Source organism: Pongo pygmaeus, chromosome 18 (assembly GCF_028885625.2).
Source record: "Pongo pygmaeus isolate AG05252 chromosome 18, NHGRI_mPonPyg2-v2.0_pri, whole genome shotgun sequence".
NCBI classification, from domain to species: domain Eukaryota; kingdom Metazoa; phylum Chordata; class Mammalia; order Primates; family Hominidae; genus Pongo; species Pongo pygmaeus.
The window spans coordinates 52,771,233-52,798,020 of NC_072391.2; the positions used below are offsets into that span (position 1 = coordinate 52,771,233).

Here is a 26,788-nt window from a genome sequence, read left to right on the forward strand (position 1 = left end):
TCAATCCCTACACAAACATGCTAGCAGGTAAGCAGAAAGCACCTGTTACAACTTGTGGGGCAGACAGGATAGATTCCACCTGAACTCCACCCTCAGGGCACTCATGGTCTAGAGCAGAGGTCCCCAAACTTTTCTGCTTAAGATCATAGAGTAAATATTGCAGAATTTGCAGGCCACATATGTTCTGTTGCATGTTCTTTGTTTTATTTTACCTCTAAAAAGTAAAACCATTCTTAGCTCACAGGTCATACCTAAACAGTCCATAGCTCAGATTTGGCCTGGGGGCCGTGGTGTGCTGATTCCTGGCCTAGTGCAAGATTTCCCAATAAAACTTCCCGCCATGATAGAAATGGTCTATATCTGTGCAATCCACCAGAGTACCCACTTGCCACAGGTGGTTACCGAGCAGTTGAAATGTGGCTAAGGTGACTGATGAGCTATATTTCTAATTTAATTTTAATTTATTTACCTTTAAATAGACATATGTGGCCAGTTGCTACTGTATTGGGCAGTGCAAAAAAGGGTGAAAAAAAAAAACATATTCACAAACAACAAAACTTTAGGGCTCTTCTCCTTCAGTCCTATGGATTCCCCAAGCCCAGAACCTGGGAATGAGTCCTGATTATCTGGAGATTGGGGTTATCCTGGGACCAACTCTTTCCCTGCCATCTTGGTGCAGCAGGGCCAGGGGGATTTAGTTTGGTTGAAAGAGTCCTCTGGAAAGTCTACTGCCTCCTGGGGCTCAGGGGAGTCAGTTTTCTCAGGATCCAGGAAATACCCTCAATGGTTCACTACAGAGAATTTGCTAAGGGTCCTGTACCTGCATCCACCTGTCTCCATCCATGATTCCCATGGACTTCTAACAGGCATATGTAAAAATTATGTGTTTTAGAATTTTTCTTGGAGAGGGTCTATAGTTGTCATCAAATTCTCAAATACCTCTCCAGCCCTCCCAGAGGATCTGAATCACTGCTGTCGCTGAACATCAGCATCTGCTATAAGAAACCTGTCTTCCTCACCACCACATTAATAGCTAACCTCTTACCATGTGTATGAGGTTTTCTGCTAACTTCCTCGTATGTATTATTTTGATTTAAGCCTCACCCACCTAATGAGGTTTTTGTAACTCTTATCCTCATAACACTCTTAGGGAGGCTTCATTTCACAGTTGAGACAGTAAAGTCCACAACCACACAACTACTACTGCACAGAGCCAAGATTTGGACCCAGCCAGCGTGCATTTGCAAGACCCTGAGAATGAGCATCTCCCATTTTGCACTGTAGGAGCTTACTTCTCCCCACTCTAACCCCAGCCCTGCCTGGCAGGGAAACTTCACAGCATGCACCCTTAACCTCCGTGTTATATTGGCCTCTACCCATTATACATGTTTGTTATTATGCAGAAATATTGTCGTGGTCACACATCACATTTACCCAGCTTGGATTGTATTCCAGCCATGGTTCAAAGCACTCTTTCTATACTACATTTTAATCCTGAGCACTGTGATCTAAAATTATTTTTATGAATGGGAAAACAGGCACAAACCAGTAAGTGACTTGTCTGAGGTCATAGAGTTTAGAAGTGGCATTAAAAGTCGGTTTGGACCCAGTCTATCTCCAAAGCCCAAGCTCTTAGCCCAGGATTCTAAACCTTGACTGCGCATCAGAATCACCTGGAAAGCATGGATGCCTGGATTCTACATCCAGAGATTCTGATTTCATTGGTCCAGGTACAACCAGGGCACAGAAATTTCCGTCAATAGCCCCTCCTGCAATTCTAACATCCAGCCAACGTTGGAAGCCCTTGTTTACACACTGCGCTCTTCTGTCTTGGAGTAAGACTCCTGCTGGAGTCACGCTGACATCTCTATAGTCTCATGTCATGGAAAATCTAGGGCCTCCTTCACTCTTCTGAGGAGGATTATGGCCTCAGAAAATTCCCAAACCATCAGAGAGCTTGCAGGTGGGGGTTTTAGGCCTTTCTGTCTTATGAACATGGTTTGGAGGGGAAGGTGGTAAAGATAGTGGAGCAGAGTGCTGCCGACACATGTGATTGGTTGCACGCTCTCCCCCTCATCCTCCCATAGAGGAAAAAGCGTGATTTTTCTTTTTGCTCTTGGCAACCCTTGTTTTACAAATTAAAATGGGAAACAATAGCTTTGTCTCTAGTCCAGTTAGCATTTGATTCCTCCGCTGATGTCTTCATGGCTAGTATGTTGGCCCCAGCAGAGACACCCAGCCGGAGGGAGAGGTGAGATAGGTTTTGAGACCCTACTTACTTTAATTACTGCCCTAAGCTTCCTCCAGGCTCAGCTGTAAGGAGAAAGTGGTGGGAAAAGATGGCATCCTCAGGCTGAAATGGTTGGGGGATGCAGGTAGAACTGAATGCAGAGTTGTTTTTTGTTTGTTTGTTTGTTTTAAAAAAGACGGGGTCTTGCTCTGTCACCCAGTGGCACAGTCTCGGCTCAATGCAGCCTTGACCTCCCAGGCTCAAGTAATCCTCCCACCTCAGCATCCCAAGTAGCTGGGACTACAAGCATGTACCACCACGCCGGGCTAACTTTTTATATTTTTTGTAGAGATGGGGTTTCATCATGTTGCACAGGCTGGTCTTGAACTCCTGGGCTCAGGTGATCCACCCACCTCTGCCTCCCAAAGTGATGGGATTACAGATGTGAGCCACCTCACCGGGCCTACAGAGCTTATTTTAGGAGCCTTCTGCCCTACAGATCTTCCCTCTCTTTTTCCTCTCCTTAACCTTCCCTCCACTAACCATGCAAACCTTCACTGCTACCATCAGCCAAGCACTGAGGATCTCCTCACATCCAAATCTCATTTAATCTTCACAGTTCATGGAGGTGGAAATTATTCCCATTTTACAGATAAGAGAGTGGAGGCTCAGGTTTTAGGTAAGTGGCAGAGCTGGGAGTGCAGGGGCCTCTGCAAGTAGATAGGAGTTCTTCTCACTCCGCCCTTTCTTGCCTAGAGCCTGCCTCTGTGCTTTGTAATGCACAGCACTGTCATCAGCTGCCTCTGGACTTTTTTTTTTCATGGCATGCTGCCCTTTTGTCTAAATGTTTCTGCTTGAAAAACATCCCCTCAACTCAGTTTGGGGAGCCAGTGAGTGGGACTCCTAGTGCCAACCCTGAGGAAATAGAAAATTTTTTCTCTTTCCGCCAACCTCCTGGCCAATTTTGTTACCATCCTGTACTCATTTAGGCTGATGGACTGAGCATATCATTCAAGGGAACAAAACTGCTATTCTCCCCAGGCTCCAGGCCTGAAGCCAAGCAGCCCCACAGCTAAAAGAGACTCTGCAGCTCTGTAACTTTATCTGTAAAAGGCCACCTTTGATGAACATGTGCCTGGCAATAGAAAACTTCCACCCCATGCCGGTCCCTGGTGAGGAAGAAAAGTCTCCCTCCAGCCTAGTATTAATCATCTGTGCTAAATATCAAGTGAGAAATTGAGCTTTTTTGGTGTGTAGACTTCAGAAAGCCTGGACAGTACACTTAACGATGATTCATTTTCATTAAACTTCTGGAAAACTAAAACTGACGTAAGTTTCTTGTACTAAACCCCAAGGCTTGGGCCTGCTGGGGAAAGCAGGCTGGATTCTCATTGATTTTCTTGGGTGTAAGCTTGGGAGTCCAGATCTTTTCACTGATGAAATACCTAGACAACCTCTACAACCCTGAAAGTGGACTTTGAATGCATGGGACATCAGTTGGGCCTGTTGGGGGGGCATTTCAACCATGAGATTGGACACCAGAGGCATTTTGGCAAGTTTCAGGGCAAGGATGATTGGTTCCATGCCTTTTTATTCCCATTATTTGGATAGTCAAGTCAACCAAATGACAGTTGACACAATTCAACACCTGTCCCATAAAGGCACAGGAAGAAGCGGAATTAAGCATCAGATAGGGTCAGTACATGCCTCTGGTTCTCTATCTTTTTTTTTTTTTTTTTTTTTTTTTTGAGGCAGATTCTCACCCTGTCACGCAGGCTGGAGGGCAGTGGCTCAATCTTGGCTATTGCAATCTCCGCCTCCCAGGTTCAAGTGATTCTCCTGCCTCAGCCTCCCAAGTAGCTGGGACTACAGGTGTGCGCCACCACACTCGGCTAATTTTTGTATTTTTAGCAAAGAGGTAGTTTCACCATGTTGACCAGACTGATCTTGAACTCCTGATCTCAAGTGATCCACCTGCCTTGGCCTCCCAACATGCTGGGATTGTAGGCGTGAGCCACCACACCCAGCCTGGTCCTCTGTCTTTTTAAATATGAGTATGCCTTGCCATCCTTTCCTCTTCTTTCTGTCTCTCTCTTAGGACATAGCAGAGGGGTCTAAGTCAGGGGATCGTTTTGAGTTAGGACTAACAGGATGAGAAGTTAGCCAGGTAGACAAATTGAGCTCAGACGTGTGTTCTGGCTGAAGGAACGGAAGGTCCCAAGGCCCAGAGCCATGGATACACCCTATAACTGGGGACTGACAAGTAGCTTGCTGCTGCTGGGGTGAAAGGCAGGGTGTGGCAAGGCCAGGGATGAACTTGGCAGGGGATGGACTGTGGAAGGCCTCAGATTCTGAGAGACTTACATTGTTATCCTCTGGACCTCGATGCTTTCGACTTTTTCGGTTGGATGATTCTTTGTTGGGGGACGGGGTGCACACTGTCTTGTGTATCTGTGATGTTTAGCAGCATCCCTGGCCTCTACTCTCTAGATACCAGCAGCATCTCCCTCCTTCCAGAGGTAACAACCAAAAATATCTCTCTAGACATGCCAAATGTCTCTGGAAGGCAGGGGCAAAGTTGCCTCCAGTGAGAACCACTGTTTTAGGTGCTAAGAAACCTCTGAGGCTTTGGAGGCAGGAGAGTGGCAAGGTTAGAACAGCACTTTGGATGGATGGTTCTGCAGTGGCACAGACAGTGGATTTAAGGGGGCTGACAGGAGGCAGAGAGACTGGGTTCGGGAGAGGGTGGGAGTCATTTACAATAGCTCTGGAAGGACAGTGTATTAGTCAGGGTTCTCTAGAGGGACAGACTAATGATATAGATCTCATATGAGTTTATTAAGGAGTATCGACTCACACGATCACAAGGTGATGTCCCACAGTAGGCTGTCTGCAAGCTGAGGAGCAAGGAAGCCAGTCCAAGTCCCAAAGCTGAAGAACTTGGAATCCGATGTTCGAGGGTAGCAAGCATCCAGCACGGGAGAAAGATGTAGGCCAGAAGACTAAACCAGTCTAGTCTTTCCATGTTCTTCTGCCTGCTTTTGTTCTGGCTTCACTGGCAGCTGACTAGATGGTGCCCACCCAGATTGAGGGTGGGCCTGCCTTTCCGAGTTCACCGACTTAAATGTTAATCTCCTTTGGCAACACACTCCCAGACACACCCAGGAACAGTACTTTGCATCCTTCAATCCAATCAAGTTGACACTCAATATTAACCATCACAGACAGAATGTGGGTCTGGCCTGGGATGGGGACAGTGGGGGTGGGGGTGGAGGGAGCAACCAAGAGACAGGGTTAGCGGGGGACCAGACACGGCAACTGATTGCATGGGGAAGATGATGCAGGGTGAGAGTTTAAGGCCACAACGCTGGTCTGGGAGCTGCAGGGATGGGAGCCATTTTGGGGAGGGGGCATTGGTCTGGGTAGACCTTGATGACCCACCCAACTCTTCTCATTCATTCACGCATGCTCACATCCCCTCTCCCCATTGCTCCCTCTCCTATACCTGTGCACCTCCTATCAGCTTTCTGGCCAGCAGAGAAGGCACCTGCCACCTTCACAGCGGAGTCTCCCCAGCCGACCCCCTCTACTGAGTTTTCTGGGTACCCTTGACTCTCTTGCTGACACCTGCTGCTCCTTGAAGCCTAGGACTCAAACATAATGATCATTATAATTACCATTTATTGAGCATTTCCTGGGTTCAGGGTATCATTATCTGATATTCTGTAACAGCCCTCATCACAGCCCTTTCACTGAAAAGGGAAAGACTCGGTGATGGGGAATGCTTACACGCACTACTGTCCCCTTGCCTGTGAGCCCCAGGGGGCTGGAGCCGTCACCTGCTTCTCCACAGCCATGCCACCAGCCCCCGGCACACTGCCTGCTCAGAGCAGAGGTGCAGAGAGAGTTTGTGGAATCGATGAAAGGATTCGGGTCACACAGGAGCTGGTGGTAAGGGCTAGGATGGGAAGCCAGGTCTGTCTGACCCCAGAGCTCAGACAATTTCTGTGCCACATTTTTCTGTTTTCCTTCACATTCTTTCAAATAACATACGTCTATTTTGAGTGGATAAATGATGAAAGAGTGAATGAAACAGCATCGCTGGTGGTCTTCAGCCTTTCTTTCACCTGCCTGGAAACAAATTTTAATTCCTACCCAAGGGTAAGCTAAGTAAGTTTCCAGACTCAGGGTATATGTTTTCCTTACAAGCCTGGAATCTTCCTGCATCATTCGGGATGATTCCAGCAAGGGTTGTCATCTGCCTCTGGCAGACAGACAATTGATCTTATCCCCTGCAGGTGTGTACAGTGTTGCCATTAATGTGTGTTTTGGAATTAAAGCCACCTTCCAGGGAAGGACAATATATTAAGCTGTTTGCCTCTAACACTTTAGTGTAAATTTATTTTGTTTTGTTTTGTTTTTGAGATGGAGTCTTGCTCTGTTGCCCAGGCTGGAGTGCAGTGACAAGATCTCCGCTCACCGCAATCTCTATCTCCCAGGTTCAAGCAATTCTCATGCTTCAGTCTCCCAAGTAGCTGGGATTACAGGCATGCACTACCACACCCAGCTAATTTTTGTATTTTTAGTAGAGACAGGGTTTTGCCATGTTGGCCAGGCCGGTCTCGAACTCCTGACCTCAGGTGATCCTCCTGCCTTGGCCTCCCAAAGTGCTGGAATTATAAGCATGAGCCACCATGCCTGGTTATATAAATCTATTAAGCAGCTGCTTTCTGAATGGACCTCTAGCTGTGCACAAACGCCTATAGAATGAGACAGGGAAGTTTCCTTATGGGAAAATGTGTGGTGCCCTGGGCAGTATGAAAGATCTGGGCAAAGGGGTTAGAAATTTGCCACAAGTGAGGGGAGGAGTTGCTAAGAGAAAGACTGAGAGTGTGTGGGAGACTGACCCTCTTTCCTTACTCATTCTTCTTGGGGTGATCCTGGGATCTCATTTTCTATAGTAGAGGGATTGTTGGGTTTAGCAAGAAAGGCTGGGAGCATTTATCTGTTTCTAATCCAATGATCTCTCATGAGCTAACAGGTCTAACTGCCAGTTCTGGGCTTAGCACTGAGGACCAGGAATGGTTAATTCACCTCCTCATCCTGGGAGACCCTTGTATACAGTTAGCCCTGACCTTGCAGGAATGGGCAGGCTCTCCTAGCAACTGAGTCAAGAGCCACGGGAACTGGAAGAGTTGAAAGATGCCTATCAAGGATGATCAGGGGGCCTCCCAGGAGAGGTGACACTGGATCTGGGCTTTGAAGAGTGTTGGGCAATGTGCAGCTGACTGTTGCCTTTGAGTGTGAGGCACAGAGAAGAAGAACCCAGTGGGAACTCATTTTGGGGGCCCCTGAAGCTCCCTTGAACCTCCCAACATGTGTCATGCTTTATTGTGAATTTGCATGTAGCGTTGCCTCCCATGCTACAATACAAGCCCACCAAGGCAGAGTCGGGACAGTGCACGAGCAGTTTCTGTGTGTGTCCGAGGCCCAGATGGGCTGGCTCACAGCGGGCCTTCAGTGACAAATGAACGATTAGGGTGCAGAGCAAATACCACACCAAGTTGTTCCCATTTCTGCTTGCTTTGCCTTGCAAGGGTGCAGAATGGTCAGGGGAACCCTTCTCTCCTGGGACCTGCTGTACTGTTTCAGCAGTCAGTCTTATTTGACCTTTCCTCAGCTCCTAACCGACTTTGATTAGATTCTCATTAGCAAACGGTCATTTTGTTTTCAATTCTCTTTATCATTTCTTCATTGTAGATTGTACAAGGGACCCCAATATTCTCAGACCACCTTAGGATTGTTTGTTTTTCTTACTTAAAAAAAACCAGGCCTGGCGCAGTGGCTCATGCCTGTAATCCCAGCACTTTGGGAGGCCAAGGCAGGTGGATAGCCTGAGGTCAGGAGTTCAAGACCAGCCTGGCCAACATGGTGAAACCGTATCTCTACTAAAAATACAAAAATTTAGCCAGGTATGATGGTGGGCTTCTGTAATCCCAGGTACTCAGGAGGCTGAGGTATGAGAATCACTTGAACTTGGGAGGCGGAGGTTGCAGTGAGCCGACATCGCACCATTGCACTCCAGCCTGGGCAACAATAGTGAAACTCCATCTCAAAAAAAAAAAAAAAAAAAAAAATGAAACAAAACAAAAGAAAAAAAAACCCAAACACTTTATTGATAGCTAACATATTACAAAGGAATGACTATCATCAAGCGACAGCTCAGAAAATGTTACCTGTTGAACGCAGCCAGTAACCTCACCCAGCTCAGGAAAGAGTATGATGAATGAATGTCCTGAAGTCCTCATCATGTCCTCTCCCAGCCAGTATCCCCCTCACCCCCATCCCAGGGTACACCTCTCCTGACTTCTAATCCTTTAGGTCAGTTTTGCCTGTTGTTGAATTTTATATGACTTGAGTCAGACGGAAGTGCTCTTCTGGCTTTGACTTCTTTCTCTCAACAGTGTGTGCTACAGCCATCCCTCTGGAGGTAATTGCTGTATAATACTCCACTTAGGCCAGGTGTGGTGGCTCACACCTATAATCTCAGCACTTTGAGAGGCTGGAGCATTTGGATCACTTGAGCCCAGGAGTTCAAGAACAGTCTGGGCAACATGGCAAAACCCAGTCTCTACCAAAAGAATACAAAAATTAGCCAGGCGTGGTGATGTATACCTATATTCCCAGCTGCTTGGGAGGCTGAGGTGGGAGGACCACCTGAGCCTGGGGAGGCTGAGCCTGTGGTGAGCCGTGATGGTGCCACTGCACTCCAGCCTGGGCAACAGAGTGAGAACCTATCTCAAAAAAAAACAAAAACAAAAACAACAACAACACCAACAACAACAAAACTCCACTTTATAAATATATCCTAATTTACCCATTCCACTGTTGATGGATGTTTGAGTACTTTGCAATTTGGGGTTATTATGAATAATGCTGCCATAAACATTCTAGAGCATGTCTTTTGGTGAACATGTGTACAATATTCTATTGAGTCAATATCTAGGGCACAGGATAAGCATAGCTTTAGCTTTAGTAGCTATTCCCCAATAGGAGAAATGTTCACTCTTGTCTCAGTCTCTAGACCAGGTATTCTCAGATTCAGCAATATGGACCTTTTGGGCAGGATCATTTTTTTGTTATTGGAGACTGTCCTGTACATTGCAGTATGTTTAGCAGCACCCATAGTCTCTATGCCAGTAGCACCACCTCTCATCAAGTCATGACAATCAAAAACAACTCAGACATTGCCAAATATCCTCTGGGGTGGGGGTCGGGGGCAAAACAGTCTTCCCTCCTGCTGAGAACTGCTCTTTACAGTGTGAGTTCTGTGAGGACAGGAACCTTCCTTATTTATTACTCCAAGGCCAGGCGAGCAATAGGCACTTGAGATTTTTGTCTTTTAAAAGCAGCCATGAGCCTGGAATCTCCCCAGATGATTTGCCTCTTCTAGGACAGAGTGGTCCTGGGCACAGGCCATGGCTGACCAGGTCAGACCCATGTGGTGCATGGCAGTGGCTAGGGCCCCTGAGTTAGGGGAGAGTGGCCAGGTCCTGTCTCCATCAGCATGCATTTGCAGGGACTGGTCTGTGGTCACGGCCTCTGTCGTCCTCCCTGACGACATTTACCCTGGTCCCCTCCCTTCTCCTCTGGGCAGGCGTGGTGTCCTCCACCTTCACGAGAGCAGCGGGATTCATGACATCGGCCTGCCTCAGTGGCAGCTCTTGCTCTGTCTGATGGTCGTCGTCATCGTCTTGTATTTTAGCCTCTGGAAAGGGGTGAAGACATCAGGAAAGGTAATATCTCTTTGTTTCTCTTTCAGTTGGGTGATCAACCTTGGGGGGTGTGATTATTTCTAGCAATAATTATGTGGCTGGTGGACAAAAAAGATGGAGCTGGAAGTGCAAGGCCTGGGTTCAAGCCCCTGTTCTGCCACTGACTTGGACAAATCCCTTCCCTTCCTTTCCTTTCCCTTCCCCAAATCTGTGTCTCCACAACAATAGGTTGAAGGGGTATAAGTGGATCAGAGTTCCTCATATTTTCCTGCCAAAACCTCCCTAATAGCAGAGACCAGGGACTGGGATACCCCCAAGGGCCTCAGGACAAAGTCTAGAGATACTATCAACATGCCCTTGATAAATCTTGAATCTTGACCTAAATCTTCATGCAAATGTTGCATCCTACTCTGGAATATGACCATAAAATCAATAAATCCCCTCTCTGAATTTTTGAGAAAAAAGGATGCTCTAGAAGATATTCAGATGTATGCTGGATTTTGTGTTTCCTCGGATACGGAAATAAGTGCCCCCAGGGTTCCAGGTGCCTTGGAGAGAAGAGCATAGGTTTAGATGACCCATGAGGGCCAGTCTGGGGTTGGCATTCTGAACTTGGGTGACACTGTCCTCCTATAGTCAGCCTCTCATGGGTGGGGAATATTCAGGAAATGGCTCCTGTTGATTTTTAGCCCAAGGAACATCATGGGAACAACAACCCCATTTGGACTCTACAGGGTCTATTTAGAAGCTTGACTCTATTAAAGAGGATGTGGATGGGAAATTTTCTTTCTAGTGTTCTGGTGAGCTAACACTGTGCAACAAACTACCCCAAAATGTAGTGACTCAAAATAACAACCATTTTATTGTCTCTCACAATCCTATGGGTTGATCGGGATCAGCTGGGTGGTTCTTCTGCTCCACGTGATATTCCCGTGACTACATAGCTTCACTGGGCTGGAATATTCTAGATTGTCCATACACATTGCTAGCAATTGGCACTAGCTGGGAGCTAAGTTGGAGCTGCCAACCAGAGCATCTTGGGATGTTTCCATATAGCCTTTCTATGGTGCTTGGGCTTCTCACAGCATGGCGGCTGAGTTCCAAGAACATGTCCCAAGCAGACAAGCCCCAGTGATGTACAAGTAGCTCTTCCAGTCACTGCTTGCATCATTCTTGCTATTGTCCCAATGGCCAAAAAAAGTGTTGAGGTAAAACCCAGTGTCCATATGGGAGGGGATTACACACAGGTGTGCATTCATTGGGGGCCACAGTGCAACAGTCTACCTTAATCAGGTGGGTGTCAATTTGGGAGAATCCTCATTAGGCAACTGATTTTGGAAAGGGAGGGTGCACCAGAGTTCTCTCTGATACTCTTAGAGTTCTTGGTCATGCCATTGAGAGCAAAGAAAGTAGCAGGGGAGCAGCAGCCAGTAGAGATGAAATCCATCAAGAACTGGAGAGAGAACTTCCTATCAGCATGTTGGGGACACAGTGTCTACCCTAAGAAAGCACTCAAACAAAATGCAGACCAGGGCTTGGAGAAAGTCTAGGGTTGAGCAAAACCAGGATAGGACCACTACCATTCTGATGCCTGGCACCTAGTAGGTCTTCAGTAAATATTTATTGGATGATTGAAGGATGGGTGGGTGTATAAGTTTGGGGAACTTCATTAAGTATTCTTTCGAATTTAGTTCAAAATATCAACATAGGAGACCTACTATGTACCAGGCTTGATGCTAGTACTAGTGATGTAAGAATAACACAGGTTCCTTCTTCAATTGCTTTAGTCTATGTGTATTACAGGCAGGTTATGGATCAACCAACGTCACTAGCTTCTTGGGTCTCTATCCAGAGACATATGTGTGTGTCCCCATTTAATAAAAACCTGTGGTCACAAACTATGCGCACTATTATATATCCTGCTATTTTTTAAGCTTAACTTTACCTTGAAGATAATTTCACATCCAGTAGTCGAATTACATTTCAATAGAAATACAAACTGTGGGTTTCAAAATTGTAATTAAATCAGCTTAATGGGTCATCACATACACTTTTTAAAAATGAAAAAGTCTAGATAATAAGAGATCATTGCACATAGTAAAGTAAGAGCTGTCTCTTGGAATTTTTGTTTCAGTTACAGCAATCTCTAAGTTTATGTGTAGTTTGTCTTGATATTGAAGGTATTTCTTAGCATGAGTCGTGGTCAAAAAGTGTGAGATGCTGCATTAGTGGAGAAAGGAAGCTCTTTCAACTGAAAGTGTCTCCAAAGACCATACAGAAGGTGGCATTCGAGCTGGGTCTACAAGGTCAGGCACAGGTAGAGGTGGGGTGAAGGGAAGGGATTCTTAGCAGAAGGAACTACATGAGCAAAGCCGTAGAGATGTGGAAGCCCCAGGCCAGCCTTGTCTAGCACTCTCTGCACCTTTCCTGGGTACGAGGAGCAGAGTTCTCCTGGCCTCTGCAGGCACAGACAGAGACCCTGAGGGGAGACAGGGCTCACCCCTGTGAACTGCAGAAGATGTATGAGCTTTATACTGCTTCTGGCCTTGGCATAGGACCACCACAAACTTCTAATATTGCACCCCAAGATTGGGTTCCCCAATGCCATCACAAAAGAGGGTAGAGCCTGCCCCACCTAGTTTAGCTTCTGACTAGAGTGGAGTATATGTTGTCTGCAGGCAGGCTGATGCGAAAGAGACCGGGAGGAGTGGGGCTGAGCATGCTCAGTTCTTTCCAAAATACACCTTCAGAGAAGGTAATGAGGGGCGAACCGGAGTGTTACACTAGGAAAGCCCCCATGTAGAAAAACAATGAGAGAGGAATATGAGTCCCCTCTGCATGTGTCATCTGAAACCACAGCCCACATTTTGCATAAGTCTCTCAGAGTTCTGACCACTAAGCAGGCATGCCACAGGCAGTCCATGGAGAGGAGATTTTTAGAATGGGGAGCTTCACTTAGGACATTACTGTGCCCTGTCTTTAATTGTTTTTATAAACTGGCTTGTGAGAAACCAAGAGTGTTGCTTATTTCTTTCTAGACTGAACCTGGAACAGGACACTGAGCCTTTCTTAGCAGGCTTCCATAGCCTCAGAGCTGGCCTCAGGTGAATTGCAAATGTTCATACCTCCAGTCTTGGCAAGTGAAGGTTGTGCTGGTCCTGGCTTGCTTTAGTGATTTGATTGGACTCAATTTTAATGAACAGCATCATTCACACATGAGTGAGGCATAGACTAAAATGTTTGTAGCTTGGTGTTTTCTTCAGTAACATCAGTGCATACCCCACACCTCATAAATCTCCCTTTTTAAAATCACAAATTCTAAATCAGTAAAGGGTAAATTAATGCAGATTTAAAGTGGTAAAGTGCGGACATTTATCATCTCTGTTTTCAAGTCAACCTTAGAGCAGGTCCTGGGCAGTGTTTTTCAAACTCTCATGGGTGTAAGAATCACTGAAATGGCTTGCTAAAACTCAGATTCCTGGGTCCCTCTTTGAGAGAGTCTGATTCAGTGGGGATGAGGTGAGAATTTGCATTTCTGACAAGCACCTAGGTGATGCTCATGCTGCTGGTCTATGGACCACACCTTGATCTAGGCAGCCCTTTTCTCGATGCCTGGATTCATAGCAAGGCTTGCACAACTTCAGTGACAAGCACCTCATCACCTTCCTGGGCAGCTCTTTCCCTTGAGAGAGCTCTATCAATTTGAAAGTTCCTTCTTTTATGGAGCCAAGGTCCTCATTTTGATGGTGAGCCACTGGCTTGAATTTGGTACCCCGGAACCACACAAATTATCCATAGAAACACCAGCAGGTATGGATTTAAAGTGATAGAAAGCAGTGACCTCCCTTAGGGACTAAGGACATTTGCCAAGACCAATGGGCTGCTCATTGCTTTCTTGATGTTGTGCTCAAAATTGGACCAAGTCTAGGTTCTCATGGCCAGAGCTATGTTGCAAGTTGAAATTCTGAGAGCTGAGAAGCCTGGGGTGGAGACGACAGAGCCCAAGCCTTTCTTCTGTTTACCCATTGTGCATTCAGGGCACATTTGAGCATGAGTGAACTGTTGGCCAAAGATCCAGGAATCCTTCTTTCAACACAAGATCTTAGGCAGCTGAAGTAACACCCGCTGCCAATTCTGAGAATCTTCAACAAGACTCAGATGATTTAGCTTTGAACACATGGGCATAGACAAAACAAGTTCCCTTTCTTGATGCCTGAACTATAGTCAGGGTCTCAGCCCAGTCATGGCCTGATGTATTCCTTAGGGAAACTGAATCCATGGCCAACAAACATGGCCAATGCAGGACCACCTCCAGGCCCCATGGGAGATTCCCTGGAGTCAGAGGTCAAGATACTGTTTTCTGATGGGAGGAGTGTAGTCTCACCTGGTTTGCTGGGCTGGGCATTGCAGCGGGGCTGCAGCTATTGACATGAGTTTTAGGAGACCAGAGCAGTTAGGACCAGTCTCAAGGAGATGTGAGAGCTCCTTCTTGTGCCTTTTGCCAAGGGCTTACACCTGTTTGTCCCAGATCAGGAGACTGAATACAAGATTGATTAACATGAGGTCACCCAGATGCAACAGCTTCACTTTCCAGGGCATGTTTCCCTCCTCATTTGTTATGCAATTTGTCCTTCCTGTTCTTGCCTCCCTGAAAGAAAACAAGTGGAAATCCCATTTCCACAAAGACCTTCTTAGAGCGAGGGAGTGATGGAGAAACAAGTGGATAACATGAAACAGAGGAGGCTTTCCTGATTCCTTCTGAGCCCAGAAGATGTGACTACCACTATGCATTTACTCACTCCCATGCTGACCCTGTTACTCATTCATTCACCTGTTCACGCATTTATTCTTTGACTTAGTCGTCCACTAACTTTCTGATTTATCACTTCGTCCATCCATCCATCCATCTACTCAACCCTCCACCCAACTAATCATCTTATCCATCCTTTTAACCAGCTACCCAATCATAATCCAGCCATCCACTCATCCATCCATTTACCTAACAATCCAATCATTCATCTACACCACTGCCCAGTCCAATCATTCATACAATAAACATTTATTCGGACTCACATGTGCCAGGTTCTGGGGCTTCAGGTTTGAAAAATATAGGATTTTACTTCTAAGGGGCTCATGATCTAGTGGGAAAGACAAGTAAAGAAAGAGGATAAATCCCCACCCTTAAACATAAGTATGAAAAACATATGGCTTTATTTTCTATATCTCCATTTTTTGTTTAGAGCCCATATCTTTTTAGCCTGGCAAAGAACTTTCATGTTTCAAGGTTTCCACTTTCTCCTTAGGGATATGTGAAGATTCCTGGGGCTATGTAGTTCCAGGGATTTGGGGGGTGGAACCACCTGGCATTTAAGTTATAGGCCTTCTCATGTTTCAGCTGAGTCCTCCTTGAGTCTGACTACCTTGACCTTAGCCTGATTTTTCACTTGGGGCACAGCCTTCTTTCAGCAAGGCTACCCATGGCTGCCTCTGCCTAAAGTGGTGATTTCTCACCTTGGCTGCACAATTTTATCATCTGGGAAGCTTTACAAAAAAAATACTCATTTCGGGCCCACCCCGACCAACTAAGTCAGAAACTCCAAGAATAGGATCTGAGCTTTAACATTTTTACCTATAATTTCCCCCAGGGTATTTGAATGTGTAGCCAAGGGTGAGAAGGAACAGCAAGGAAACCCATATAACACCCCCATCCCTGTCTCTAACTTTCTTTTCTGTTCCTGCAACCCGGACAAGGGGATGGGGTGTTTCTTTTTAGTCTGGAGTAATCTCTTCCTTTGTGTGTTTCTGAATAAAGTACGTTGTCTGTGTCCCACATCTGTCCCCACTAAGATAAAGAATGGTCAGAGGTTCTGCTTTCTGCCCAGCCACATCCCTTCCTGGGCAATGTGCTTAGGAAAGAAAATATGCTTAAAGTGGGGTAAAGAAAAAGAGGAAGAGATAAACAAAAGGGAGAGAGTGGAGGAGAGGGAGACGAGGGAGGGGAGAACAAGAAGAGGGAGGGAGGATGGGGACAGAGAAAAAGAGAGGGGGAGAGAGAGAGAGAGAGAGAGAGAGAGAGAGAGAGAGAGAGAGAGAGAGAGAGAGAGAGAGAGAGAGAGACAGACTGAGACTGAGATTTCTAAATATCCTGCCAGTCAGATAGGTGCATGCGGCAACGAATAGCAATGGTGTGATGGACACAGGACTGATGGGGAAAGGGGAGAGCACAAAGGTGGGTGTACTTAGTTCTGCCTGATCCACGAACCACACCTTGATCTAGGCAATCCTTTGCCAATGCCTGTATTCATAGCAACACTCGCACAACTTCAATTGGTGGTGAGACAGGTACCTCACCACCTCTCTAGGCTCTTTTCCTTTAGAGAGCTCTATATATGGGAAAGTTCTTCATTTTATGGAGTCAGGAGTCTTTCCTTGAAGGAGTCAGGAGAGGTGGCTTTGTAGATGAGGAGGCATCTGGTGTTATGAGGACCTAGTCTTTGCCCTTGGCTTCCATCATAGTGCTATCCCCACTGCGGCTAACTCTCGCCCTGGGTTCTGAGCTTCTCTAGGGTGTCACCTGTGTCCGTTTGCTGATCTAGCCCTGGATTCCGGCTCAGGGCCTTGCCTAGAGCTGGAACTTGTAGCATGTGCTTTGGGTAAAGGAAGGTGGGAAAGAGCATGACTGGCTCTCTGGGAAAGGGCTCTGTGCCCCACCAGCCCGCCACGGGATTGGGGCCAGAGCGAGGCTCTCACCTGAACTTATCCATTGCCCAGGTGGTGTGGATCACAGCCACGCTGCCTTACTTCGTGCTGTTCGTGCTCCTGGTCCATGGCGTCACGCTGCCCGGAGCCTCCAACGGCATCAATGCCTACCTGCACATCGACTTCTACCGCTTGAAAGAGGCCACGGTCAGTGCTCAGTGACCACCAAGCCTTGGGCCAGGCTTGTGGGAGGGTTTTCAGGAGAAGGTGATGATGGAAAATCTGGTCCCAGCTCTGCCACAAATGTGCAGTGTAGCCTCGGACAGGATCCTTCCCTGTCTGAGGTGCAGCTTCCCCATCTGACCAATGCGGATTTGCACCTGACAGTCTCCATAAGCCCGCCCATGTCTGGAGGCCTGGGATTCTGTGATTCCATCTGGTGGTCTTCACAGACTACTCTTTTTGAGGAGAGAAATTCCCTGTGAAGAGGACATGATGTCCTGGGACCTTGCTCTTGTCCTGTGCCCACAGTTCCCTAGCCCACCCCAGCCATTCCCTGCCCTCTTTCTACTGTGGGATCCCCAAACCTGGTCTTTGCCGCCATCCTGTGATGTCAGCACAAGGATAGTCTTAGCCACCAGGGAGGCCCTGCCAACTCTCTTCCCCAACACCCTCATCCAACCACTCCCCCTGTCCAGAGGTCCAAACTATGGTGAAAGTGGGTGAATTTGGTAGTGGAGTCCAGTGCAGAGCAGTGAGGGTGGGAGCAGAGACAATCACAGAGGTACTCAGTACCTTGAGCATCTTCAGATAACTGCTGAGATTACTTCCAGCCTCCTCTTGCAGGGCCCCTCAGTGAGAACACCTCAACATGCTATCTTACAATTCTCCAGGGTTTCTTTATTTGAACCCATAATAATCCTGGCAGGTTCCAGCAGCACAGGATGAAGAGGAATGCATCCCAATGTACATCTCCATAGTTGTAATGCTCCAACACACTGCAATGTTATAGACCGGTAACCAAGAGAAAACCTATTTTCATAGTAGCAGCCAGAAAGATAGCAGAGCATAAGACATGAATCAGCCTTGTAAATTGCAAAATAAGTCAGACTTCTATTTGTTCTGTGACTGTTTATGCCAAACCTTTCAGATGTGTAGAAGCTAAGCCCTCAGTGCAGTCTCAAGGAGCAGATCTGTCTTCCCCCATCAGATCATGCTGCCCTCTGTTTGCACAGCTGGGGAAGCCTGGACTAACACCAGTCAGGGGATGACAGACATCTCTGAAATCTGAATTGCAAGGCTGGGCGCGGTGGTTCACGCCTGTAATCCCAGCACTTTGGGAGGCTGAGGTGGGCGGATCACTTGAGGTCAGGAGTTCAAGACCAGCCTGGCCAACATGGGGAAACCCCGTCTCTACTAAAAATACAAAAATTAGCAGGGCATGGTGGCACACACTTGTAATCCCAGCTACTCAGGATGCTTGAACCCAGGGGGTAGAGGTTGCAGTGAGCCAAGGTCATGCCACTGCACTCCAGCCTGGGTGACAGAGTGAGACCCTCATTAAAAAAAAAAAAAAAATCTGAATTGCAGCTCTTAGTCTGAGTGGGTGAGGTATAATTATCCCCATTATACAGATAAGGAAACAGACAGAGAGAAGTGAACTTGACCAGGGCTAGGATATGAGGCAGAGAAGTTGGAAAGGAATTCAGATCTTCAGGCCTCCAGCCATGTGCTTTTATCACCTAACAGATGGAATAAGTAAGCCCCATTGGCCCCCAAGGAGTCACCATTGTCGATGGCTTGTAGAAGCCTACTAGGAATGGTCCTCACTTTCTGAAAATGCCATCTCCGTAACTCCTAAGATGGCCATAACCCTCTGTTCCTGCCCCATTCACACTCTAGCCTAGAACTTTTCATTTTGTTAACTTTCTTTGAAAATCAGGGCATGAAATTGAGTGAATGAGTTCCTACAGGGTGAGCTCACTCATGACTACCCAAGGCTGGGAGATGCTAGAGAGGCCCAGCCTCTCTCTGCAGTTGTTTTGTACAGGATGCAGGGGAGGGAGTTGCCAGGGCTGCCCATCTCTGGTTCAGACCATGTTTCCTCTGGTCTCAGAGCAGCCCCAGGGTTTCTCAGCCCTTCCAGAGCAGTGAGGTGTTCCAGTGGTGTAGGAAGCAGAGGCTGATGGTTTTTGTCTGCTGGTTTCAGGTATGGATTGATGCCGCAACTCAGATATTTTTTTCCCTGGGGGCTGGATTTGGAGTGTTGATTGCATTTGCCAGTTACAACAAATTTGACAACAACTGTTACAGGTAAGATTCTTCTCAGAATTCTGAGAAGCTCTAAATCCTGGGGATTGACTCTTGTGGAGATGGCAGAGAGGGCTCTGGTCTGGAAGCCAACTCTCCCAGGGCAAGCCAAATTTTCTTCCTGTGAACCATCCTGGGCATTCTATAAACTGCGACATGGCCTCTGAGGGTCCTGATGACCACATTTCATCTCAGGATGCCTCTTAAAAAAATGTGAGGTGTGGAACTGGGAAAACTGAGGTTACCAGCACTGAGAGATGGGTAGTTATGACAGAGGAGAACTGTGAAGATTTCAGTATGGACTCTGTCCATCAGATGCCCAGGCAGGCAGGGGTGGAATATCCCAGCTGCTGAGGTCCTGGCAGGGTCAGAGGTGAGACTACAGGGGAGACTGAGACTCAGAAGACCATGATCTAGCTCAGTTCAGGAAGCACTCGATGCTACCTCCTGCTGGCCCAGTGCTGTGGGGACTTCAGGCACAGGCACAAATTTGGGTCCACTTCCATTACACTCCATCCAAGGCTTAAGGCAGAATCACAGTGTCTTTGGTACATGACGGAGTCCAGTGAATTCATACCAGTGGGACAGGCTATAGGCAGGTAAGGAAATGGGGTGATCAGCCCCCTGATAGAAGACAAGCCAGTGCATGGAGGTGAATTTGAGATGAGCCTTGGAGGATAGTTAGGATTATGCTAGGCAGACGTGGAGTGGACTGCATGCACTGGGGGAGAAGGGGGACAACACAGGCAAATGCAAGGAAGTGGTTTGTTTATGGACCAATTTATGGTTTGTTCAGAGTACACCTTGGGAGTCATGGAAGATAAATATATAAGGAAGGTTGGGTCTTCTTAGCAAAGCTCTTGAATGGCAGGATGAGGAGTTGGGAGGCACTGGGGAGCAGCCATGGAAGGTTTGTTGAAGGAGGCTGGTGACTCAATTCCCTGGCAGGAGTACACTCTGGTATCAGGCTGTTGCATCCATAAGCAGTTAACCTACTTCCTGCACCAGTGATGGTGAGGCCCCGTATCCATGTGGCAGCAGGAGCTGCTGAAGGGGGGATGGCCTTTGAGGCTGGGGCCAGGCTGCAGTTTCTATAGCCAGTCCAGCAGTCAAAGCACAGGGTTGAGGGTGTCAAGGGACTTGACCTCACTGTGCTTCTTCCCCCAGGGATGCCCTGCTGACCAGCAGCATCAATTGCATCACCAGCTTCGTCTCTGGGTTCGCCATCTTCTCCATCCTTGGTTACATGGCCCATGAACACAAGGTCAACATTGAGGATGTGGCCACAGAAGGTGGGTGGGCAGCCCACCTGGGCCCCAGCCCACTGAGGAGGGAGCTGAGAAGCCCACCTTATTCTTGGCTGCATGGCTCTTCCGTGGCTGTAGGTTGTCCATGGAGGTGTCCAAACCACCCATGTGATTGACTTTCCTTTGAGGTTGTTAGTGGGAATTCCAGGCAGTCACAGGCCCCATGCATGTAGCAGAACCTTCCTCTGAGTCAGGGTGGAAAGAACAGATTTTGGAATGTCCTCTCTGTACCAGCCCTGGGCTAAGCACTTGACATACCTCCCACTTAGTTCTCACAAGGCTGCCAAGCAAGTGTCAATAGACTCACTTTACAAATGGGAAGACTGAGACGCAAGCTAAATACATTGTCCGGCATCACCCAGCTAGTGAGCAATTGTGCAATAGTATTCACACCCCAATCAATCCAGCTCTGGAGCTTGTGTCCTTCCCTGCAGCTTCCCATATCCTTATGGCCACAGAGAAGCTGATACCTGGGGAAGGGCTACTTCTAATGCACTCTGAGGACCCCAAGATTTTGTGAGTAAGAGTGGATCCCTTATAGAGTATAGGAGGTGGGGTTTGCAGCACGTAGCCTATAGCTGTCCAGGCAGGGAACTGCTCTCCAGACTGGCTGTTGGGGGTCAGCCTCTCCGATGCACAGGTGAGCTGTAAGTTCATGCTGACTTCATCTGCTATCTCCAGACCTGTGTTCTGTCCGCCCACACATGACCGAACAATTGGGCCCCCAGATACTCCCCTATCATGTGCAGCTCAGACCAATGGTTTCAGCCATTGATGAGGTCCTTGATGTTTCTTACAGGAGCTGGCCTAGTGTTCATCCTGTATCCAGAGGCCATTTCTACCCTGTCTGGATCTACATTCTGGGCTGTTGTGTTTTTCGTCATGCTCCTGGCGCTGGGCCTTGACAGCTCAGTGAGTGACCTTGCTCAGGATACCTATCCCCCATCCCACTGGGCCTGACCCCCTTCCCCAACACACAGTGCTGGGCCTGAAGTTCCCACTATTCAAACACCAGGTTAACAGTTGTTTCCGGAAGGCCCTATTTAAATGCAGACAAAAAAAATGAGTCCTCACTCAAAAAGATAAGACTTAGGCCAAAGCCAAGAACCATAGGAACCCCTTTGACATCCAAATAAGAAGAGACTTAGAAATCCAATAAGAAGAGACTTAGATATCCAAATAAGAAATCCAAATAAGAAGAGACTTCAGATAAGCCAGCCCCACGCTGTCCTCTTGCAGGTAGGGAAATGATTCAGAGGCAACACAGATAGAATCTTGTTCTCTAAACAAGCATTTTCTCGTTATATTTTATTACCAATAATCAACAGGCCAGGCATGGTGGCTCACGCATATAATTCCAGGGCTGTGGAAGGCCGAGGTGGGAGGATTGCTTGAGGCCAGGATGTCGAGGCCAGGATGTCAAGACCAGACTGGGCAACATAGGGAGATCCTCGTCTCTGTAAAAAATTTAAAAAATTAGCTGAGCATGGTGTTGTATGCCTGTAGCCCTAGCTACTCAGGAGACTGAGGTGGGAGGATCACATGAGCCCACGAGTTGGAGGCTGCAGTGAGCTATGATTATACCACTGCACTTCAACCTGGGTAGAGTGAGACCTGGTTTCTAAAAAACACCTCAAAACCCAAACAAACAAAAACATTTTGAGCCCAGTAGTTTCTTACATCCTTTTATTTTCTCCAAATGTAAGATTGGATTTACTGACGTCTTTTTAAATCTATACCTACCCTTACTACCTCATGCCTGGAGGTTTGCAAAAAATCTTATGGAAGGGCTGGCACTTGGTTTTTCTCCCACTGCCTTTTGCTTTCAATCAGCAGATCTGCCAGGAGCAGGGTGTTGAGAAGGATTTTGAGGCTGCTTCTGGGCTTATAATGAAGAATAGTGATTTTGATTAACAGTGTCTGCCAAGAGGAGGGGAGAGGAGAGGAGAGTGGTAGCTTGCATGCTTCTTGTCTGCCCTCACATTGTCCTCATAAGGAAGCAATCTGCCCATAGCAGTGGGATATGAGACCCTTTCAGACTCTAAGAGTCTGGAGTTTGAAGTGACCACTTTGCTTGATCATTAGAAAGGCAGCCAAAAATCCTTATCAAAAACTGCTGCCTGAAGTTCCCATCACTAGAAGCTCTTCTGACGGAGTTGTTTCCAGAGACACTTATTGACATGTAAACGTATGACATGGGTTTTGGCGTTTTACTGCTTTCACTCCACTATCAGCTTATCTGTACCCACTCAGGCTAAGTGAGTGGCAGGAGACAGGTAGCTGTTGAGTAGGGGAGACAGGCATTGTCTTAACCCTCACCCTCTCCCACATAGTTTCTGAGTTCTGATTTTGCCTGAGAACAAGACAGAAATGGGACAAGAGGATAGGGAAGGCAGGACGTGCTGATTTCTCGAGAGAGGCAAGGCAGCCTACGTGAGTCCTGGGCTGCAGGAGGCCCTAGGAACCCTGGAGCCTGAGACTGAGGTCCAGGGAGACCCTAATTCCTGCACTCCACCCCTCCTGGTTCCCTCCAGATGGGAGGCATGGAGGCTGTCATCACAGGCCTGGCAGACGACTTCCAGGTCCTGAAGCGACACCGGAAACTCTTCACATTTGGCGTCACCTTCAGCACCTTCCTTCTCGCCCTGTTCTGCATAACCAAGGTGAGTAGGGGCTGGGCTCTGGGTCACCTGGGGGCCTCTGAGGCTGCATTTCGATAAAGTCAAACATTCCTAGCCTTAGAACTGGGGCTGAGCTCAGGGAGAACAATGCAGGATCCAGCATCCTCAATTCAGCGGCCTGACCCACTAGGGTTAGGCCCAGTAGTCTTCTTCCATCTCTGATGCTAAGGATTCTGTTCAGCCCTGTTAATTGCTTATTGATTTGAGGGGCAGCAAAAGTCCCTTTGGAACCCATCTAACTCTTTATTGGCTGAAACTGAGGTGACTGTAACGTCAATACAACAGCACCACAACCCTATGCCCTGGGTTTTCAAATAGGGCTCCGAGCAAGTGGGACAGGAGGCAGGTTAGTAAGTTGACAGACACAACAATCAGTTCCCACGTTTGACCAAAGAGGGCCACTTGGCTTCTTCTCTCCCTGTGCCAGGGTGGAATTTATGTGCTCACCCTCCTGGACACCTTTGCTGCGGGCACCTCCATCCTTTTTGCTGTCCTCATGGAAGCCATCGGAGTTTCCTGGTTTTATGGTATGTGAGTGTGTGGAAAAGCCTCAGCTCCCAGTCCTCCTAGAATCCTGCACCTGGAGGTGCAGAGAGGCCTTCCATTTCCAGGACAGCCACCTAAAATTCCAGAGTCCAGCAAGTCACTTATTGGGAACAAATCTCAATCCTCGGCTCATCTTTGGATGAACCTGCCCTTAACAGGAGGCTGCAAAGGCCCCTCAGCATCAACTCCTAAAAGAGGAACCCTTAGGAAAATGCTGACCCCCCAAGTCATATAATTCATCCTACCAGGGGGTTGCCAGATTTAGCAAACACAACACGGGTTGCCTAGTTAAACTTGAATTTCAGATAAATAACAAATAATTATTTAGTATAAGTATAGCTCAAATATTGCATCGGACATACACTAATTTTTTTCATTATTTATGTGAAATTCAAACTTAACTGGGTATCTTGTATTTTTTCTGGCAAACTTATTCTGGAACAGAACTGAGGAATATTTTACAAACCCTTAAATGTGTTAATTGTTTGTTTTCCCCCCCAAGTGTCACACCAACATGTTAGTCCTGTTCTCACTCTGCTGCCACTCAGAAAGAGATTCAGTGGAAGAGTCTGGGCTCTTCTATCAGATTGAAGTCAGGGAATGTGCTGTATGCATAGTTGTTGTTATTTTCAGAGCAAGAGTAACCAAGAGGGAAGAGCTGGGCTTTGGAGTCAGGCCAACTGGCTCTGGAATTTGGGGCAAATCCCCTCACCTCTTTGAGCCCAGGTTTCCCTCTGACAGGTGAATTGGGGTGGCACATGAAAGGGGATATTGTCCTAGAGTTTGTCCTCTCCCTCATTCTGCATTACAAAGCGCCCACCCCCGAGTCTCCGGAGTTCCAGGGTGTCAGCATCTCGCCTCACTGCCCTGCTCTCCACCTGGGGCCAGAACCTCATGGGAGGACCTGGCCCTGGCTGTCATGGGGGCCATGGTAACAGGCCTGCCCTGTGTGTGCACAGGAGTGGACAGGTTCAGCAACGACATCCAGCAGATGATGGGGTTCAGGCCGGGTCTATACTGGAGACTGTGCTGGAAGTTCGTCAGTCCTGCCTTCCTCCTGGTGTGTAGTGTCTGCAGGGAAGCCCTGCATGTGGGGAGGGGGCTGTGTCCAGGATGGAGCTGGGTGAGGATATTTGCTTCTTAGGGGAGGAGGCTCTGGGATCCAGAAGCCCTGGTCATGCAGAGGGGTCACTTGGGATGCTTGGCCCTGTGGATAACGTGGTAGACATCCACCTTACTAGGGGGTTCTCCAGCTGGGGCCAGGTCCCCGGGGGCTGTTATGCCTTCTCCAAAGTCACCTTCTGTTCTTCCTCTTTTCTTGCTCCCTGTCATATCTGCCTCCTTTTGATTATCACTTGCTTCTTGAATTCTTTCTTATTTCTCCATCTCTTTCTCTTTTTCCCTCCTTCCTTATTTCCTCCCTTTGCTGTGATGCTCACTGCTGTTCATTTCTCTCCCACCTTTCTTCCACCTCCTTCTCTCTTTCCTTTCTTGTCTCTCTTCTGTCCCGTCTTCCTTTCTCTCCCTTCCCTGCCCATCTCTAGTTCGTGGTTGTGGTCAGCATCATCAACTTCAAGCCACTCACCTACGACGACTACATCTTCCCGCCCTGGGCCAACTGGGTGGGGTGGGGCATCGCCCTGTCCTCCATGGTCCTGGTGCCCATCTACGTCATCTATAAGTTCCTCAGCACGCAGGGCTCTCTTTGGGAGGTGAGCTCTGGTCCTCCCCAGGGGAACAGGGTGGGAGGGGGCTGAAGGGAAAGACGGGAGGACTCTCATTCCTGTTGGGGTGGGGGAAGGGAGACAGAAGGACACAGACACTAGGGTCAAACGGACCCACCTCATTGGCCAGGTTATTTTCCCCCATGAGCCTCAGTTTCCACATCTGTATATTAAGGATAATATTACGTACCCCAAAACAAAAAGGAAGTACTTAGCACAGTGTCTGGCGCACAGGAGGTGTTCAGTACATGTTACTTGGGGGTGAGCTCAGCCTTGGAGTTCACTAAGGATTGATTAGACAGACGGCCTGAACCCAGCTCACTCTCGTGTCTCTGTCTAAGCTTTGTCATTTCCCAAGATGTCCCAGCTCTTCCCCATCCATGCCCACTGTGATCTGCTCCTTCTGGTTTTCACCTGCCTCTTTCCAGAACCTAATAATCTGATCAGCCTAAACCACAGATTTCTGAACTATATTTTCTTTCTATGCATTCTGCATATATGTCAATATTTATACATATGTATATATGTACATGTGTATGTATATACATATATATATACACACACACACACATTTATATAAATATTTAGGAAACTGCCCTTTATTCTGAAATTACGTCATTCCTATTTGATTAAAATACCCTTTCTTTCATAAACTAATAGTGATAATCTTTTCCTCATATCCTTACTTTACAAAACAAAGATGATTTCATTCCTTCATTCCTTTATCCACTCACTTGGAAGGTATTTATTGGGACGCAGATATATGCTGGGCAGTATTCGAGGCACTAGACAAAAATTCCTGCCCTTATGGAGTTCACATTCTAATGAAGGGCAGGTAAACAAAATGAGGGTGGAAGGCATCCTTGGGAGCCACGCGGAAACTCAAGGAAGGGAATAACAGACAGACAGCCCCCACCCTCATTCTTTGTGATACGTTTCCTGTCTGTGAAATCCCTAAGTCTGGAGTCCTCTTGTTTCGGGTCACTGGGAGGATCAGTGTTCAGTGACCTCATTCTAGACATGGGAACTGGGACCTGAGCCTTCTATTCTCCACACTTTGGGAGTGGAGAGGCTTCCCGCTATCAGTGATCAATTGTTGGTTCAGAACACATGACTTGAGACCCCACAAGTGCCTCCACAGCAGGAGGGCTTTCCTGATTCCCTGCAGGGCCAGAGGCTTCCTTCCACACTCTCCCTGCTGCACTTTCTCCATTCTGGGTCTAAGACGATGTGTGTGTTTGTTCATTGCCAGTCCCTTACATGGGCGGTAAGCTCCCCCAAAGTAGAGACTGTGTGGTTCTCCTTCAAGTCTGGATCCACAGGGCCTAGCCCCATGTCTGACCACAGTAGATAGCTCAAGAAACAGTGGCTGCATGAATGACTCAATGGACCAGCTCCACAAACAAGGCTGGAGGTGTCTTATACAGACCCCAAATGCTATCCATGTGGGGCTGCAGGATCAAATAGCAGGTGGCCCTCATCTGGGGGTGCAGCCAGGCTGCCAGAAGGGTGTCCC

At 47.6% G+C, this 26,788-nt stretch overlaps 1 protein-coding gene across 6 annotated transcripts in view; it reads left to right on the top strand.

Annotated features, from left to right (window-relative positions):
- Positions 1 to 26,788, top strand: part of SLC6A2 (solute carrier family 6 member 2) — a 50,409-nt gene that overhangs the window by 19,308 nt on the left and 4,313 nt on the right. For 3 of the 6 annotated variants that reach the window (XM_054452564.1, XM_054452562.1, XM_054452561.2), the window contains exons 5-13: positions 9,888 to 10,026; positions 16,777 to 16,911; positions 18,914 to 19,017; positions 20,182 to 20,306; positions 21,121 to 21,233; positions 22,856 to 22,984; positions 23,430 to 23,529; positions 24,508 to 24,608; positions 25,093 to 25,260. In XM_054452564.1, coding sequence (XP_054308539.1) covers positions 9,888 to 10,026; positions 16,777 to 16,911; positions 18,914 to 19,017; positions 20,182 to 20,306; positions 21,121 to 21,233; positions 22,856 to 22,984; positions 23,430 to 23,529; positions 24,508 to 24,608; positions 25,093 to 25,260 — 1,114 coding nt within the window. The remainder of the gene's footprint in view (positions 1 to 9,887; positions 10,027 to 16,776; positions 16,912 to 18,913; positions 19,018 to 20,181; positions 20,307 to 21,120; positions 21,234 to 22,855; positions 22,985 to 23,429; positions 23,530 to 24,507; positions 24,609 to 25,092; positions 25,261 to 26,788) is intronic. The other 3 variants (XM_063655161.1, XM_063655163.1, XM_063655162.1) reach the window with 3 other exon arrangements.